This window comes from Phalangium opilio, unplaced genomic scaffold, assembly GCF_054372755.1.
Source record: "Phalangium opilio isolate 3A_F unplaced genomic scaffold, DU_Popi_V2 ptg000013l_1, whole genome shotgun sequence".
Classification (NCBI taxonomy): domain Eukaryota; kingdom Metazoa; phylum Arthropoda; class Arachnida; order Opiliones; family Phalangiidae; genus Phalangium; species Phalangium opilio.
Genome location: NW_028324148.1, coordinates 12,948,118 through 12,963,128, shown reverse-complemented (window position 1 = coordinate 12,963,128; position 15,011 = coordinate 12,948,118). Strand labels below are relative to the sequence as shown.

Genomic DNA, 15,011 nt, shown 5'->3' with positions numbered 1-15,011 from the left:
TAAAACAACAACTAAACTACACGTTACCTTTTTAGACATTTTTCCGTGAGGTTCAATTAAATCAGAGATTAATTTTACATTTTGATGATAATCCAGATAAAATTACACGCATTCGCAAAATCGCGGGGAAAACACGCGGTATTCACCGAACCGAATACGTCTCGCTAGCAGACGACACCTTAATGGCCCAAATCCGCCAGCCTCCCATAACTTCATATTGAAAAAATAACGATTAATCGATTAAAATAAGCGACATCTATGAGTGTCGCAGAAAAACCAAGGAGATGTGTTAATTTTGAACGCAATTGCAACACCTCCAGTTCAATACAACTGTTTTAACTAGGCGGGAAATTTGAAACTCTGAGAATATATACCACCCTTATTTAGAAGGAAGAGTGTACGATATAATTTGCGAAATAGTTGCGTTTGTGGTTGAAACATTTGTAGGCTCTTAAACGAAAGTTTCACGGAAACTCAAGAGGAAAAGTTTTGAATCGTATCCTGCATTGCAAAGATAATTTTTATCAGTTAATTCAAGACCCCATAAGAGTTCAGAATATTTGAACTTCAAAAACAAAATGACATTACGTCAACGTAGCTTAATTTTATCGCCAAACGTTCTCAAGTTTATATTCGTTTTTGGTTTATTCAGATATAATACCAGGAATACATAGATATTACTTTTGGTTATATGAATTGAAAAATATGCGATTGCCTATTTTCAGTAACTTTAATCTCCAGAATAATAAATTAATCAAACAAATCGAGTTTATAGGATATGTAAGAAACGGAAAAATAACCTTTTTAGACAAAGTTGCCAGATTCAATGTATTGGCAATTGGTTTCTATATTAAAGTACAAGTCCTGAGTGACTGATAATCAACGCTCAGAACACACCGCTTGATCTAGTTCGTTGAAAATTTAAACAATAGGTATGCACCACGTGTAAGCAAAAGGGAAGATTTTCCCATTCCGCAGCCATCTTAAAAAATGTGGGCAGAAAAATGTAATGATAAACCTTTATGCAATAACATTCGTGATATTCAATCGATTTCACTAATATTTAGTACACTATCTGCTTCTCTATTCCTATAGACATGCCTTATGCTTTACTTTAGGGCTTTGATTTGCCGCCATCTTTTAAAATGGCAGCCCAAAAGTAATAACAATGTCCTGACTGGCCTTTGCTCCTATGGTATTTTCATAAAAAAATACGGGATTGAAGAGCCAAAGCATAGACTATTCCAAGACGTGAACTTCAGTAACCTTGCGAAGCTTGGGGTCACAATAAAACCAATTTCGAATAATGTTAAGAACTGATTATTTTCATGATTAATAAAATGAGGTATCGATAGTAATTAGCAATTTAAATCAAGTTAAATAGCAACCATTTATTTACACAACAAATAAAGTTGCGTAGTTTGATACCCTCTATGAGAAAAGTGCACAATCTAAGAGAAATTGCTTGAGACACCACTTACTTTTTTGCGGCCTGATATGAACAGCATATTTGAGAAAATGACAACGTTTTTGTTATACCAAATTGAATATTCATACTATTACCAAGACACATCTGTTAGAAACGTACAATTACAACTACGTTTGAAATGAAAAGTAAAATTATATTTCAATATCTATTGCGAAAGAACGACTACTAGCATTCATTCCGATCACTATATTTTTCCAATAACAGTCGATCTTCTTCTAAGATAAGGCCTGTTGACGGCTGTAATCTAAAATCCGGGCCCTTTTTGGTTAAAATTTCAACGAGATGATCCAATAGTTCATTTTATGAAGTATGCAAGGTGTTCCAAAAACTATGCTAAGACCGAAGTATGGGCGATTTTGAGTTGAAAATGTAGTTTGACATGTTGCCACAAGGCCCACCTTTTGCAAGCTATGATTGAAGTGTTATACTGACGGCCTCTTAAATAAATTAGCATTGTGCAAGTTTCTTACTTAAATTAAATCAGCACGTCATCCACAACTTCCAAACGATGTACCTTGTGGCAAAATGTCGTAGAACATTTTCGGCCCATAGAACCCACTGCATTTCGGTTTTAGCACCCTTTTTTGGAACCACACAACTGATGTATACGACAAATTACTTTACCTACGTAGCTGAAATTTCGCAGGGACTATTCTTTTAAGTGGTGGGCACGATTTCTACTCTGCAGCCATCTTGAAAAATGGCGAACGGAAATATAGAAAAACCTTCATTACTGAATAACGCGCATTTCAGCTTGTTTCAATGATACTTATTAAACTGATTCGATATGGCTTTTGGGGTTTCTCAGCATAAAGTTAGTTTATCAATTGATGTAGGCAAAAATAAGCAACATTATTTCTATAAAAGTTAAATGTTTATTAATTGGCACGGATTGTATTTCATACATCGACAAATAATATAAAAAGGGAGAAAAAATGGGACGGCTTCGATTACAAGTATTTTGATAATAAAAGAAAATAAAATCATTGTAAAACCAATTATTAATCTATGATTAAAGAGTATTTTAAGTCAAATATTGCGTCCAATTCAATAATTTGCATACTGTATAAGGTACAGTGTCCACGCCTATAAAACGTCCAGTTTGTATCACTTATTTCGACCAATTACGGACTCAATGTGAGTAAAAATGTTATAAAAATTCATGTCGTTGTAATGATTTGATTGTTTCTGAGGAAGTAACAACTGTCGTAATGTTCAAATTCGTATTACTTAAAAATAATGTGTTCTGGTTTGGTTTTGTATTGTTTTGTACGTTCTTGTTAACAATGTTTAAGGTAGGCTGATTTTGTAATTAATTTCACTTTTTCCTTCGTAAATTTGTTCAATGCCCGGATTGAGTTTTAACAGTTTACCCGATGCCGCATTACATGCCAGACTCGGCAATTCCTTCGTCATCTGTAAGGGTAATAATATTCATCAAAGTTGTGTCAAGAAATTTCCGACACAAGTTCTGTTAACATAAAGTGCAACTTTGGAACAAAGAAAAATCCTGTAGTAGTAATGTAAAAACCGCAGGCTTTTACGATTTCGCGGGTTAGTGAAGTTCGAGTACCGCATTACGGGTGCATGTTGACACACATATTGGAAGTGTTATTTATGATAAAGTTAAACATAAGCGTGGTTTAGAACGAAAACTGAACTGATAGTTGATATTCGTGCTTAGCACCCACAAAATAGAAGCCACTTAAAGCCTATGTCGGACATTTTTAATGAAAAATATTCTTTCAAACAGTACTGTATAAACCTAACCCAAACTAGCCTGAACCTAACCCGAACCTAAGATTCAACAAACCTTCAATCTTTAAGACTAAATGAAGACATAGGCTAAAGAACTTAATTCAAAAGGTTTTGATAATATTTTCACCAACCAAACATTTGCCCGATAAACAAATTTCATTGTTAAACTGCACTTATACCCAACTTCGAAAGCAACCATCATTTGCGTAAATCGCAAAATAACGATGTGCCCCACGCCAAGATTAGTTAAGAAACTTCAAAAGAACAGCGTAAAGGTATACCCTAAATGCACATGCACTATTATAATGGTGTCTATCACTAATCTTTCTGCTGTCGCCTAAGCAACTTCAAAATTTGAACAGAAAATTGCATTCTGTTGATTCTTGCAAGCGTATATGGTAAGGCATGCATGGTATAACAGAAACCACACCGAAAGAATTGTTATTTTTACCCAATATGGCAACCAGTATTTGTATGAAGAGAATTGAAAGCATTTCTCATATGGTTCCATATTAAAATGAAACCCAATTCGAAGAATTGATAGCTTAGATCAGTTTGTTACTAAGAAATTTCATGATTTCTTTTCTGAAAATTTTAAGCAAGTTAGAACTTAAAAAGGTAATGATGAATTCAAAAAACACCAAAGATGATATAATAATCTGAATTTTCTAAAAGGCGCGAATTGAACACTTCTTACCTTCAAATCCTTGATTGTCATGAACTTCCGTTCTGGACATATCAATCACATCCTCTTTTCCTTCGAGAACACACAGTAAACATTGATGAATTGAAATGTATTGTTGCTATAAAGTGAAAAGAAAAAACACAATCATTAACACTATTTTCAAAAGGTGATAAAGTTAAAGGAATGCTAGCTTTCAGTTTCATAATTAGTTAAATTTTTGATGGAAGACTTAACTTATTCGTCATGTTTTCGAATATTTAATCGAAACATAACAGATTTTTAAACTAGACTATTGATTAATTTAAATTCAAATGATTTTGTTATGGATATAAGGGCAACACTGTTATGACATCATCGACCATGGGCTGTGTTTTCCCGTTCTCAAAATATTTTCGATTTAACAAACTTATTAGCCACATTTTCGAGTATTTAATCGAAACATAATCGATTAATTTAAATAGAAATAAAAATATCTTACTTCATTTTGGACCATCCAGACCCTTTCTCTCCTCATTTCATAGACAATTCCAAAAATGTCCACATAATCGTAATTCTGCAGGTTTTGTAGGATTCTATCTAAAGCAATGAATGTTCCCGATCTTCCAACTCCCGCACTGAAGAAGAAATTTGTTAGTAAGTTTACTCTTATTCTTTGTTTCATAACAGCGGTCAATTTGTCTCCTAAGTTTTCTCGTAATTGCGAACATACCTGCAATGAACTATTACTGGTAAATGATCAGGTCTAATTCTCTCCCTATAAGCTCGAACAAATTTAACGAGTGTTTGAGGTGGGTCAGGAACACCAAAATCCGGCCAAGTAGTAAAATGGAAGTGTCTGACTATCCTTGACTGATCACCCTGGAAAATCATATCAAATTAATAATTACTTATTAAGGTCACATGGTACTGTATTACGCATTACTTACTCTGCAGACTTTGAATTCAGATATTGTCCAATCGGGATATTGAGATTCATTTAATATTGTTACTTGAATATCACCGTAATACACTGGTTGAGTATCAAAAGGCCAATAGTGATCACATTTTTCACGACCTTTTTCAACGCATCTCGTGAGCATAATGATTGCACGGCAATTCTGTTCCCAACACATTCTCCAGAAGTCATCCCTCGTGCTATGCAGAGGTCCTTGAGTTACTATGAACTCGCGAGGTGAGTTAAAACCCTGCAATAAGTGTTCAATGTAGCACAAAATTAAATTTTGTAGATACTTCGGTAAATTGGTTCCTAGCTATCATAGAAAATCTGTGAATATACCATGGACCCATTTAAGACCAAAGTGGGATTGAACCGTTATACAGTGATCTCAGGTTCCTTTTAGATACCACGAGGAACTTAAGAGGTGATAAAAGGGAACTTTCATTGTAACGCGATGACACCATTAGTTTAAAAGATATATTCAATAAGTGTAACGCTACCAATACTTTGCATTACTGAAAGCTACTTTGATAACGACACTAGAATTGACTACACTCTGTTTCGCAGTCACACTCATTTAGCCGATCTTAAGCCAATGAGAGCTGCACCACAGTAGGTGTCGCTTTAGAAGAATCAACAAAACCCTGATGTCGCGAGCTTAGTGAATGACCCGCCAACTTCTCTAAGTACCTTACACCATGGAGACGATGAGAGAAATATTACCAATGTTACCCGTAATATCCTGCAACTGCTATAACCTGTCGCTATATTTTCTAATTGAAATTATAACTTACGGGAATGTAATTAGCATTAATATAATCAGATCCTTCTTCATCGTCAGTAGGCGAAAGTTTTATTCTTGAATGATCGTAAGGTAAAATGTTGGTGAATCTATTCTTTGGTCTGTTTGGAGGAAGATCAGCAGCGGTACAAGGTTTGTCCCTGCCAACGTGCTTCAACAATTCAAATTCCTCCGAGAAACGGAAATCCGAATCAGCCGACATGATGCGGTAGTGTTCCGCAAAATCCTTCAGCTTAATCGGGCGACTAGAAACGGGGTAATAAAACACACTAAACACGGTATAGCAGTTCATGGACCATAGTGACAGTAGTGCTTAGTAATGTTAAATTTTATGCTTATTAAGATTTCCTTTAGTAATATGGTGTGTGCTTTAATCATAACCAGAAATGTGTTAAAAAGCACTTTGAGAGGTTTGGAAATATACTTTCAAGATACTCAAAGCGTATATATTTTAAAATGGGTTAAAAGTAAGTTAGATAAGTTATTTGCTTGAACAACACAAAGGCTGATCAATAAATGCTATTATGAAAATGCAATTAGTTTGTTTATTATTAGGTTAGTTTTTGATAATTTATTACTTTACTAGTACTGTTGTAATTTTGAAGGATAGAAACACTTGTCTGGCTAATTTTATTTGCAGTTATGCGTGATTTTTCTAATCGAAAACTCTAATATTATTCGCTTGTACTCTAATCGATTAATCGAACTGATAATATAGAATAAGAGATTATAGGCATTAGGTATAAGAAAATTTAACGATAAATTCAATTCCAGATCGATTAATCGAACTCATGGGTGCAATTTGACATTTTGGAAAGTGGGGACTACTCGAAAACTTTAAGTTCAATCGAAGTTTCGTATGAACTGAATCGATTAATCAAACTGAAAGAGCGAATTTGAGATTTTTAAAAAAGGGACTATTCGAAAATTTAAGGATTAATGAAATTTTCGCTTGTTCAGAATCGATTAATAGAAATTATGGTTCGAAATTGAGTTTTTAGAAACTATGTACAATTTAACGATTAACCGAAGCGACTTCAAATAGGAACCTTGGAAAAATTCCCTCATTTAGTTTAATCAAATCGTATTCCAATTAAGTCAAAAACCACACGAAAGATCCTGTTGCCGAGATAGTGCAAAAGAAGAGCAACCCTATTACCATCCAATCTACTGCCTCTACCCCATTCCCATAGTAGTGTATCTAACAAGCACATTTTTGCTTAAAAGCGTCAAGTAATGCATTGATTTGGTTTTGAAAATAGCAACACCCCTAAAGGAAAGGGAAAATCATCTCAATAGCTTTCAAAAATTAAATTAAGTATATATTATTGCCACTTTTAAATTAGATATACTCAACTTAACCATGCACTACTCTCAACACACAATCAACACTGTAACCAAACTTCCAATGGCTTCGAGCTACGTGCAATTGACACAAATTAATTTTTCAGTAAAATTCTTTGAATAATGAATATGTGCAATAATCAACAACAATGATCTTTGTTCCATAAGTATGCGAGCTCGTGAGAATTAGGTCGTGTAGTAGTGCGTTAAGCCTATGCGAATCTCGATGCGTAATTTAGGTTATACAAAATCACAAAAAAAGTATGACACTTCCATTGTTGTAATGCAAACTTTCTTCTTCAGTATCATGTTCATTAACGTATTTCATCGAGTGTCATACTTAGTGTTATGTTACTAACGCTAACGCACATTAAACTTATGGAACTCAACTTATGCAAAGACAGAGATGTAAACACATATGGGACTCACGTGGTAATCATTTCACTTTCAGGAATCGACAAGGCGTCATCCTTGTTGTGAGAATTGCTTTGCTTTTTGGTAAAAGGTCCAACACGGCGTTTTCGTAGAACAATCAGGATAATCACCACAATAACAAGAAGTGATATCGGGATGACAATACCGGCTATTAAAGCAGTGTTGTCCACTTCTATGGATAGAGAAACCAGGAGTGTTATAGTATTTGAAACTAAAATTATCATGTTGGTGACTTCGTAGTTTTGATATTAAAATTGCTATGCTTGTATAAAAAAGAGTTGTAATGCATTCAATGCACGAAACCGCATAGACCGTTTGCACAAGTATCGGCACTAGATATCTAGCAGGCCGGCTGTATGAAAGTTTTCAAATTTCTTTTTCGCGGTAAAGTGGGAATGGCAATCTTTCAAATGAATGGAACGGAGTATTTAACCGAAATCACCTACACGTTAACCATTACCATAAGTTTATAAGATATGTTCCATAAGTGTGTCACTCGTTAATGAGAGCTTGTCATGAAGTGACGTAGGTGAAACGTCATAAATTCTCGTAAAGCGACGCCTAGTGAGGCACTGTCGAAGGCTTAGTACAGACTAAAGAGGAGGATGGACTGCAAAACCGAGTGTAGTCAATTCTCACGTCGTTCTTGAACTAGCTCTCATTAAGCCTCTAACATTACGAAGTATGGGTAGTGACAAACTTATGGAACATATCTTATAAAGTTATGCCATTACCATAATCTACCTACTAAGTTAAAAAAATCCTTACCAGTTTGAATCGGATACGAGTAGACTGTATCGCTAAATTTGTCACTGGCAGTAAATGCCCTGACTTTAATTTTATAAACAGATCCGGCTTTCAAAGGTCCATTGCAGTATCCTTTAATACCTTTGCAATCCCCACTGCCCACGGTAAAGTACTCAACCAACGTCCTGTTGAAGGGATAGTACGGTTCCGTAGCCTGATAGGGTGGCCACGAGGAAAAGTCTTGAACGTCTCTCCATGATGGGAGAACGCGTGCACTGGAATCTTTAGTGTCATCTTCAGTTACAACGATAGCATAGGCGATAATAGGACCGTATTTGTTGGAGAAGTAGTTCTTATCAAAGCGGACTTTAATAGTACGTGCTGTTCTGGCGGATTCAGTTGGGAATAGGTTATCAGAAGGTGGTGGTGGAGCTGAAAGATAAAACATGGTACATCGTAAGAAAACGATGTGATTGGCTAGAAATTCTACTAGATGCTCCCAAAGGCCCGCTAAGCTTAACAAAGACTACTTTTAGTTACGCTCTCGTGGCAAGGCAAAATTCGGGCCGACATTTAGCTTAAGTACTACTTGAAACTATTTAAAACTGCAAACTAGGTAAGTAGATACTTACCCCAAATTGGCGTAGTTTCTTCCAATTGTGCTTTGCCTCCAGGTCCGACTTTAGTATGTGCTTGTATCTGAAAATTTAGGAAATAAAAAATAGCCGTATTTAGGAAAACAAAATTGAAGTTCCTGACTTTCTTATTATTCACTTACTTCGAAAATGTAAGTTTTTCCAGGCGTTAGATTTTTAATAGTGCCTTCTTTTTCATGTGGTTCAAAAAGCTGAGAGCTTTGGGCTTGAAATCCCTTGAAAATGCAACAAAATTATTACATTGAAACTATGCAAATCCGGAGAAACTTACCTTTTTATAGTAAGTTATTTTATACTCGGTCAAAACTCCATTTTGTTCATTGTGAGGTAGTGACCATTTCAACGTAATCTCATTTGGTTTCAAATCAACAGTGGTGAAATAATTAACTTTGCCCGGAACTGTTTGAAGGAAGTCATTTTTAAAACACTCAGCATTTTCTTAACTTTTTAGAGATCTTACCTGATTCTAGGGTTTGGAATGTTTGTGAAAGCGGTAAACTGCGTCTAATTGTGTCGGTGTCATATCCACTTAATACAGTGACGACAAAAGTATAGTTGTGATGTGGTCTAAGACCTTTGTAGGCTATTCTTTCAACGAATGTGACGTTCTGAACTAAACCGCCATGATGGTCTTGATATTGAACTTCGTATCCATCTTTATCGCCAAATGGAATGTCCCAAGATAAAGTTATCTCGGTATCGCTGATTACCATCGAAGTTATTTCTTTTATAGGTTCCGGAACTGTAATTTAAATTAATCGATTAATTTGTGAGACTTTCATCACTTACACTAACGATCTAGATGAGAAAGTATATGACATAACAAAATAACATGAACAAATTCCTCAAGCAATATTAGTTTGTACATAAATCGATTAATTCATAAAAAAAGTCCCTCACGCAACATAAATCGATTAATTTGAAACAATCCCCACGTCTACTCAATACTATAAATACTAATCCCTAAAATTATGTAATTGACTAACGCGTACAAATCTATACAACTGTCTAATCGATTAATGTGTGAAACCTCTCCGACTACATGTGCGATTAATCCATAAAAACACCTTTAACTACAAAATCGATTAACAAGTGTAAATCCCTTCACGTTACTCCGTATTTCTTATCCCTTACAATGAAAGTACTTAAAATTGCACTTACACAGTCTTGCTTGTCGGTGAATGGGCACACTGTAGACTCCCCCGCTAACAGTCCAGATGCTAATATTGTACAATCTTCCAGGAACCAAATTATCGAATAAAACTAAACGATTTGTATCATTGTACAACTTCTCTTGAGCCGGGATTTGATTGTCGCTCAACTGGATGCGATATCTATCGAAAACCACGGATCTCGTTGGTGTCGGAGTATATTTGATTCCGAGAGTTTTGGTTTCTCGTTCGTCGGTTACGATATTCACCACAGAATCTATCACAGGCACTGTAATAAAATATGTTATGAATGTACTTTCTTCTTTTAATGCTGGGCCATTTACTGGCTGCATTTGCTTTAAAGTAAAACTTACTTGTTCTTGTTTGAATTCCTACTCCTTCGCTTCTGAGATCGTGACTAACAGCGTAAAATCGGAAAGAGTAAAGTTCACCCGGTTTAAGGTCTTCAATTATCACGTTAATTGGATTTCCAGCTTGAGTTCCATTGTCTGGTATCTATTAAAAACAAATAGGGATAAAGACTCTGCATAGTAACACATTTTAAGTTAGAGTTCAGATAACAGTTTTTGTATTGAGAAAATAAAGGCTGCACTAGAACATACTGACAATTTTATTAATAATTAACCGATTAATCGATTATTGACTAATTTGTGCATAATGAACAGATAATGCCAAATTCTAACTTGAAACAGAGATTGGGAATGTGATATTTCTTAAAAACTAACCTGTTTGGACTGCTGTTCATCAGGATCTCTTACGGGATTATACACAATGATATAGTAATCAATTCGACCAGGTGGTACTAGCCATTCAAATGTGATATTCTGAGCATCCAAAATATGCCGAACATGTTTTATTGCATTCGGATCTAACCAGTATAAAAAACTTTAATAAAAATTGTTTATTATATCACAAGCCCCAAACACTTACATATAATTTGTTCCACTTCTTTAATTTGAGCGCTTTCAGCCTTTCCACTGACAGATACAACTTGAACGATGTAACGTTCTCCCGCCATTAAATCCTTAATTTCATAAGATGTAGCATTCACAACGCCTATGAGTGTGTTGAAATCGTATTTCATTAATTCGCAAATTTTCATCAAATAGTCGATTAATTCGGAAATTTTGATTAAACTTACCCCCTTCCTTCCATATAACAGACCCAGAAGGTCTATGTCTAACAAAATAATGATCCACTAGAGAATCCGTTGGGGCAGTCCAAGTCAAAATCATCGTCGAATTGCTCGCTTTAACAATTTGAACATTTTCCGGTGGTTTTGGAGCTGTAAACAAACCCCATGTTAAAATAAAATTGGTTTCACTGTTTTTCAGAAAACATGGCACACATACCGACAGTTTGAAAATACGAATGAGGATCGCTCCACAAATCATAACTGATAGCGTAAACCTTTATTTCATATCCCGCCCCGGGATATAAGTCCTCAAGAACAAGCCAGTTGTTCTTCGTCGTCACTTCATTCTTCTCCTTTGTGTCATTTCTGGTGTATACGACAGCGAAAGAATCTTGTCGGCTTGTGACGTCAGATTTCCAGGAAATGTTCCAACCTTTATCATTAGGTTCAACGAGTTCAATAACTGGAGATGCTGGACGTGTTGCTTGGTATATCGTTACGGGTTGACTTGGAATTCCTTGACTTATAGCAGAAACACTGATGGAATAGTTACGACCCAACAGAAGACTTGATAAGCGGAAATTTGGTTCTGTTACTATTTCAGTATTAGCATCAGAATTGAAAGCTTCAAGACCATTGTATTTGACCTTGATTGATTAGTATATATTTGTTTTACTGACAATTTGGGGGAGAAAATTCAATTAAACATATAGTTTCAAGGTCGTGATGGCAAACTTTCTAAACAAGATCTACTACTTTCAAGCCACACGATAAAGGATTGAGGTGTTTTTTCTGTTGAAATTGGAAGGAATTAAAAAGAACGAAATTTTGCAATAAAGGTTGGCATTTAAGTAATTTTATGTTGAGCTTTATACTTTCGTGGTTCATTGGAATGACTTTGAGAAAGTCATCACGACCTTAAATTTTTAACGCCTTCAACACAAACCCAAACAATACTTACACTAAAAGAGTCTTGCGAACTTTCATTGTCAACTGCCCACTGCAGGAATATTTCACCGGCAACCGTTGAAGTTGATGTTAAATTTAATATTGGTAAAGGACCTGTAGGAGGTAAAATGAACCTTTCAACCTTTGTTTTAGGTCAAACAAAATTATAAAGATTTTCGTACGAGTTGTGACATTAGTTGTAACAGGCCAGCTGGCAACATTTCCACTGACTGTCTTTACAATAACTTCGTAAGTCCTTCCGGGTTTCAAATCGATTTCGAAATTGGCTACTCTCTCCTCATCATGAGCAATAGTTTGACGGACATTATGGCCGACGTTGATTGTAGCCTGATATCTATCGAACTCTGATGGAATTTTAGGAGGATCCCATCGAACATCGAAAGAGTCTGCGGTGACCGTGTTCTTATCGAAAGTAACATTTGTTGGCGGTAAAGGCACTGATGAAGAAGGTAATATTATTACAAAAGTTAAACGAAAGAACTTTTTAAGTAATATTGGAACCGTGAATCTATCTACAATATTAAAGAAGTCATGGGCAATTAAGTTTTCTTATAGGACTTTGAGTGATGGGCCAGTCCGCGAAGAGAGCTATGAAACCTTATTGGACGAATCTCTCAGGTGGTACTAGCGGTTCAATAGAATTTCGTAGCCCTGTGTTGTCAACTTCGTCGATAGGATTAAGTTGTGCGTTTTGTATGAAAATCTGATTGTTCATAGTTTCTTTAATATTGTAGATGACTTCAATTTGAAATATTGCTTGTTTCACATGCTTTTTCGTAAAAAACCGAGCGATTATGTTAATATACAGTCCAAATATGTTCCTTACCAGTTCGATATTGAGCTTCTGTCGGTGTGCTAATTTGTTTCTGGCTAACAGTTTGGACGGATATGTTGTAAGCGCGGCCTGGAAGTAATCCGTAGAAGGCGGCTTGAGCTGGTCCCGGAGGTTCCCCATCTTTATCAACGAATAGGATGGACTTGACCGCATCTTGAGGCGTTATGCTAACTTTGTACTGGTCAAATATTCCAGAAGGATAAGGCGGTTGCCATAATACAAGCAACGTTGTCTCGTTACGAAACCAAACGATAAATCTTCCGGGAGTGTTCGGTTCTGAAATGAGTAAATTCAAATCAACAAATTTTAATTGCATTTCGAATTTTTTTTGGTACAGATCAATTAAGAATTAATATTTAAGCAAAATCAATAAAAATGTGCTGAAAACTTGACCGGAAATTTCCTTGTTAAAAAATTATTTAATAATTAATTTCTACAGCTTATGAAGAATTAATATTTTCATTAAAAACTACAGTTGAAAAACAACATAACTATAATCTTAATGAATTCACGCGTGACTAGCTTTATATCTCACAGCAGAAGTAACAACAATAAGTATGACACTCAATCAAATGTGCCTCTGACTCAACTTGTTTTATGCCAAAACCAAGTGAGGTAGAGATAATAAACAAATTCCAAAGAGTGATATGGTTTTAGAGTTTCACGGAACATACCCAGCAAACTATTAACGTGGGAACAAACCTTCCCTTAGAAATTTAACATTAAAACCAAAAAGAAAGTCACACTTTTTGTTAAAACGTTACTTGTGCTCAAACCCAGGGAAGCACTTTTAAGCATTGTCCGCTTTGACGTACGACTATTATTTTATTTCAAAAGTAAGTACAAATAGCTTAGTTATTCTATTTGTTAAAAGTAAAAGTTCCACCGGGCGTTTTCTACAAAATTCAGCAATGATCATTAAATTTATTGTCTGTTTGGGACGACGGTAAATGAAAGTTTTCTTTTGTTCAAAGTAACTTCATCGAAAACACTTACTTTCACAAAATATATTACAGCAATAACAGAATTTCAATTAGAAATATAAATGTTAACATTAACTTTAATTACCTAACATATTTTGTCCTTTATAATTATCGTTCCGATTAGTCTTAAGAGGTTTCTAATTTATATTCACGGTTCAGTTATTTAATACCAAATTTATTGAATGTTAACTTTTTATTAAAAAACCAAGTTCGATCGTTTCAATTCAGTAAGCTCATCACATTCCTCGTTATTGAACTAAGAACGATTTTCAGAGCACTCGGTGTTAAATTTGTTTTCAATGTTTTTACACCTTGACTAAAAGTATTTAAATTGCGATTTCTGACTTTCAGCATGTCCGCTTTGCTTTCAAAATTTAACGTTACTCAGTGCGTAACCAAGATCAAGATAAATTAATAGATTAAAATATTAGTCGATACATTCAGTTAGTGTTTAAAAAAAATACTTCAATGGACTTCTCATTTGTACAATTTGGTTTCTGCTGTAGTTACAACAACTGATCGAGATGCATATTACGAATGTTAGTTAAGAATCATTAATCGGTTACCGAGTTACTAAACTCATATTGAAGGGGTTTCTCGTTCATTATGATTCTTCCGCAGTAAAAATATGATTAACAGCTGATCGAAATGTATTAATCGATTATGAAAGACTGTCAATCGATTAAGAATAAATAATCGGTTACGAAACTAGTTAATGCATCCACTAAAATTAATAAACCGGTATCCAATAGGTTCCCGTACACTGTGATTCTTCCACAATGAAATTAACCGATTAAAAATTGATCGATAAGCACTAATAGATTACAAAACGCTTTTAATTGATCGGAGGCTTTAATCGATTACGAAACTAATTAATGAATCCACTTAAATAAACAGGTATCCAATAGGTTCTCGTACACTTCGATTCTTCCACAATGAAATTAACCGATTAACAATTACTCGATAAGCACTAATAGATTACAAAACGCTGTTAATTTATCGGATGCTTTAATCGGTTACGAAACTTGTTAATGCATTGACTTAATAAATAAATCTGTATTCAA

The 15,011-nt window shown here is 34.9% G+C and overlaps 1 protein-coding gene across 4 annotated transcripts in view; it reads right to left on the bottom strand.

Moving 5' to 3' along the window:
• Nucleotides 1-2,341: 2,341 nt before the first annotated feature.
• Nucleotides 2,342-15,011, bottom strand: part of Ptp10D (Protein tyrosine phosphatase 10D) — a 35,109-nt gene continuing 22,439 nt past the window's right edge. For 2 of the 4 annotated variants that reach the window (XM_089864629.1, XM_089864630.1), the window contains exons 5-25: nt 12,956-13,240; nt 12,291-12,566; nt 12,122-12,222; nt 11,378-11,807; nt 11,167-11,310; nt 10,956-11,081; nt 10,751-10,893; nt 10,379-10,520; nt 10,015-10,293; nt 9,314-9,595; nt 9,125-9,252; nt 8,976-9,068; nt 8,830-8,896; nt 8,219-8,629; nt 7,445-7,622; nt 5,664-5,940; nt 4,859-5,116; nt 4,642-4,790; nt 4,411-4,546; nt 3,945-4,050; nt 2,342-2,905 (exon numbers count right to left, since the gene is read on the bottom strand). In XM_089864629.1, coding sequence (XP_089720755.1) covers nt 2,874-2,905; nt 3,945-4,050; nt 4,411-4,546; nt 4,642-4,790; nt 4,859-5,116; nt 5,664-5,940; nt 7,445-7,622; nt 8,219-8,629; nt 8,830-8,896; nt 8,976-9,068; nt 9,125-9,252; nt 9,314-9,595; nt 10,015-10,293; nt 10,379-10,520; nt 10,751-10,893; nt 10,956-11,081; nt 11,167-11,310; nt 11,378-11,807; nt 12,122-12,222; nt 12,291-12,566; nt 12,956-13,240 — 4,043 coding nt within the window. In that variant the 3' untranslated portion in view covers nt 2,342-2,873. Of the gene's footprint in view, nt 2,906-3,376; nt 3,833-3,944; nt 4,051-4,410; nt 4,547-4,641; nt 4,791-4,858; nt 5,117-5,663; nt 5,941-7,444; nt 7,623-8,218; nt 8,630-8,829; nt 8,897-8,975; nt 9,069-9,124; nt 9,253-9,313; nt 9,596-10,014; nt 10,294-10,378; nt 10,521-10,750; nt 10,894-10,955; nt 11,082-11,166; nt 11,311-11,377; nt 11,808-12,121; nt 12,223-12,290; nt 12,567-12,955; nt 13,241-15,011 lie in introns of those variants that run through there. The other 2 variants (XM_089864632.1, XM_089864631.1) reach the window with 2 other exon arrangements.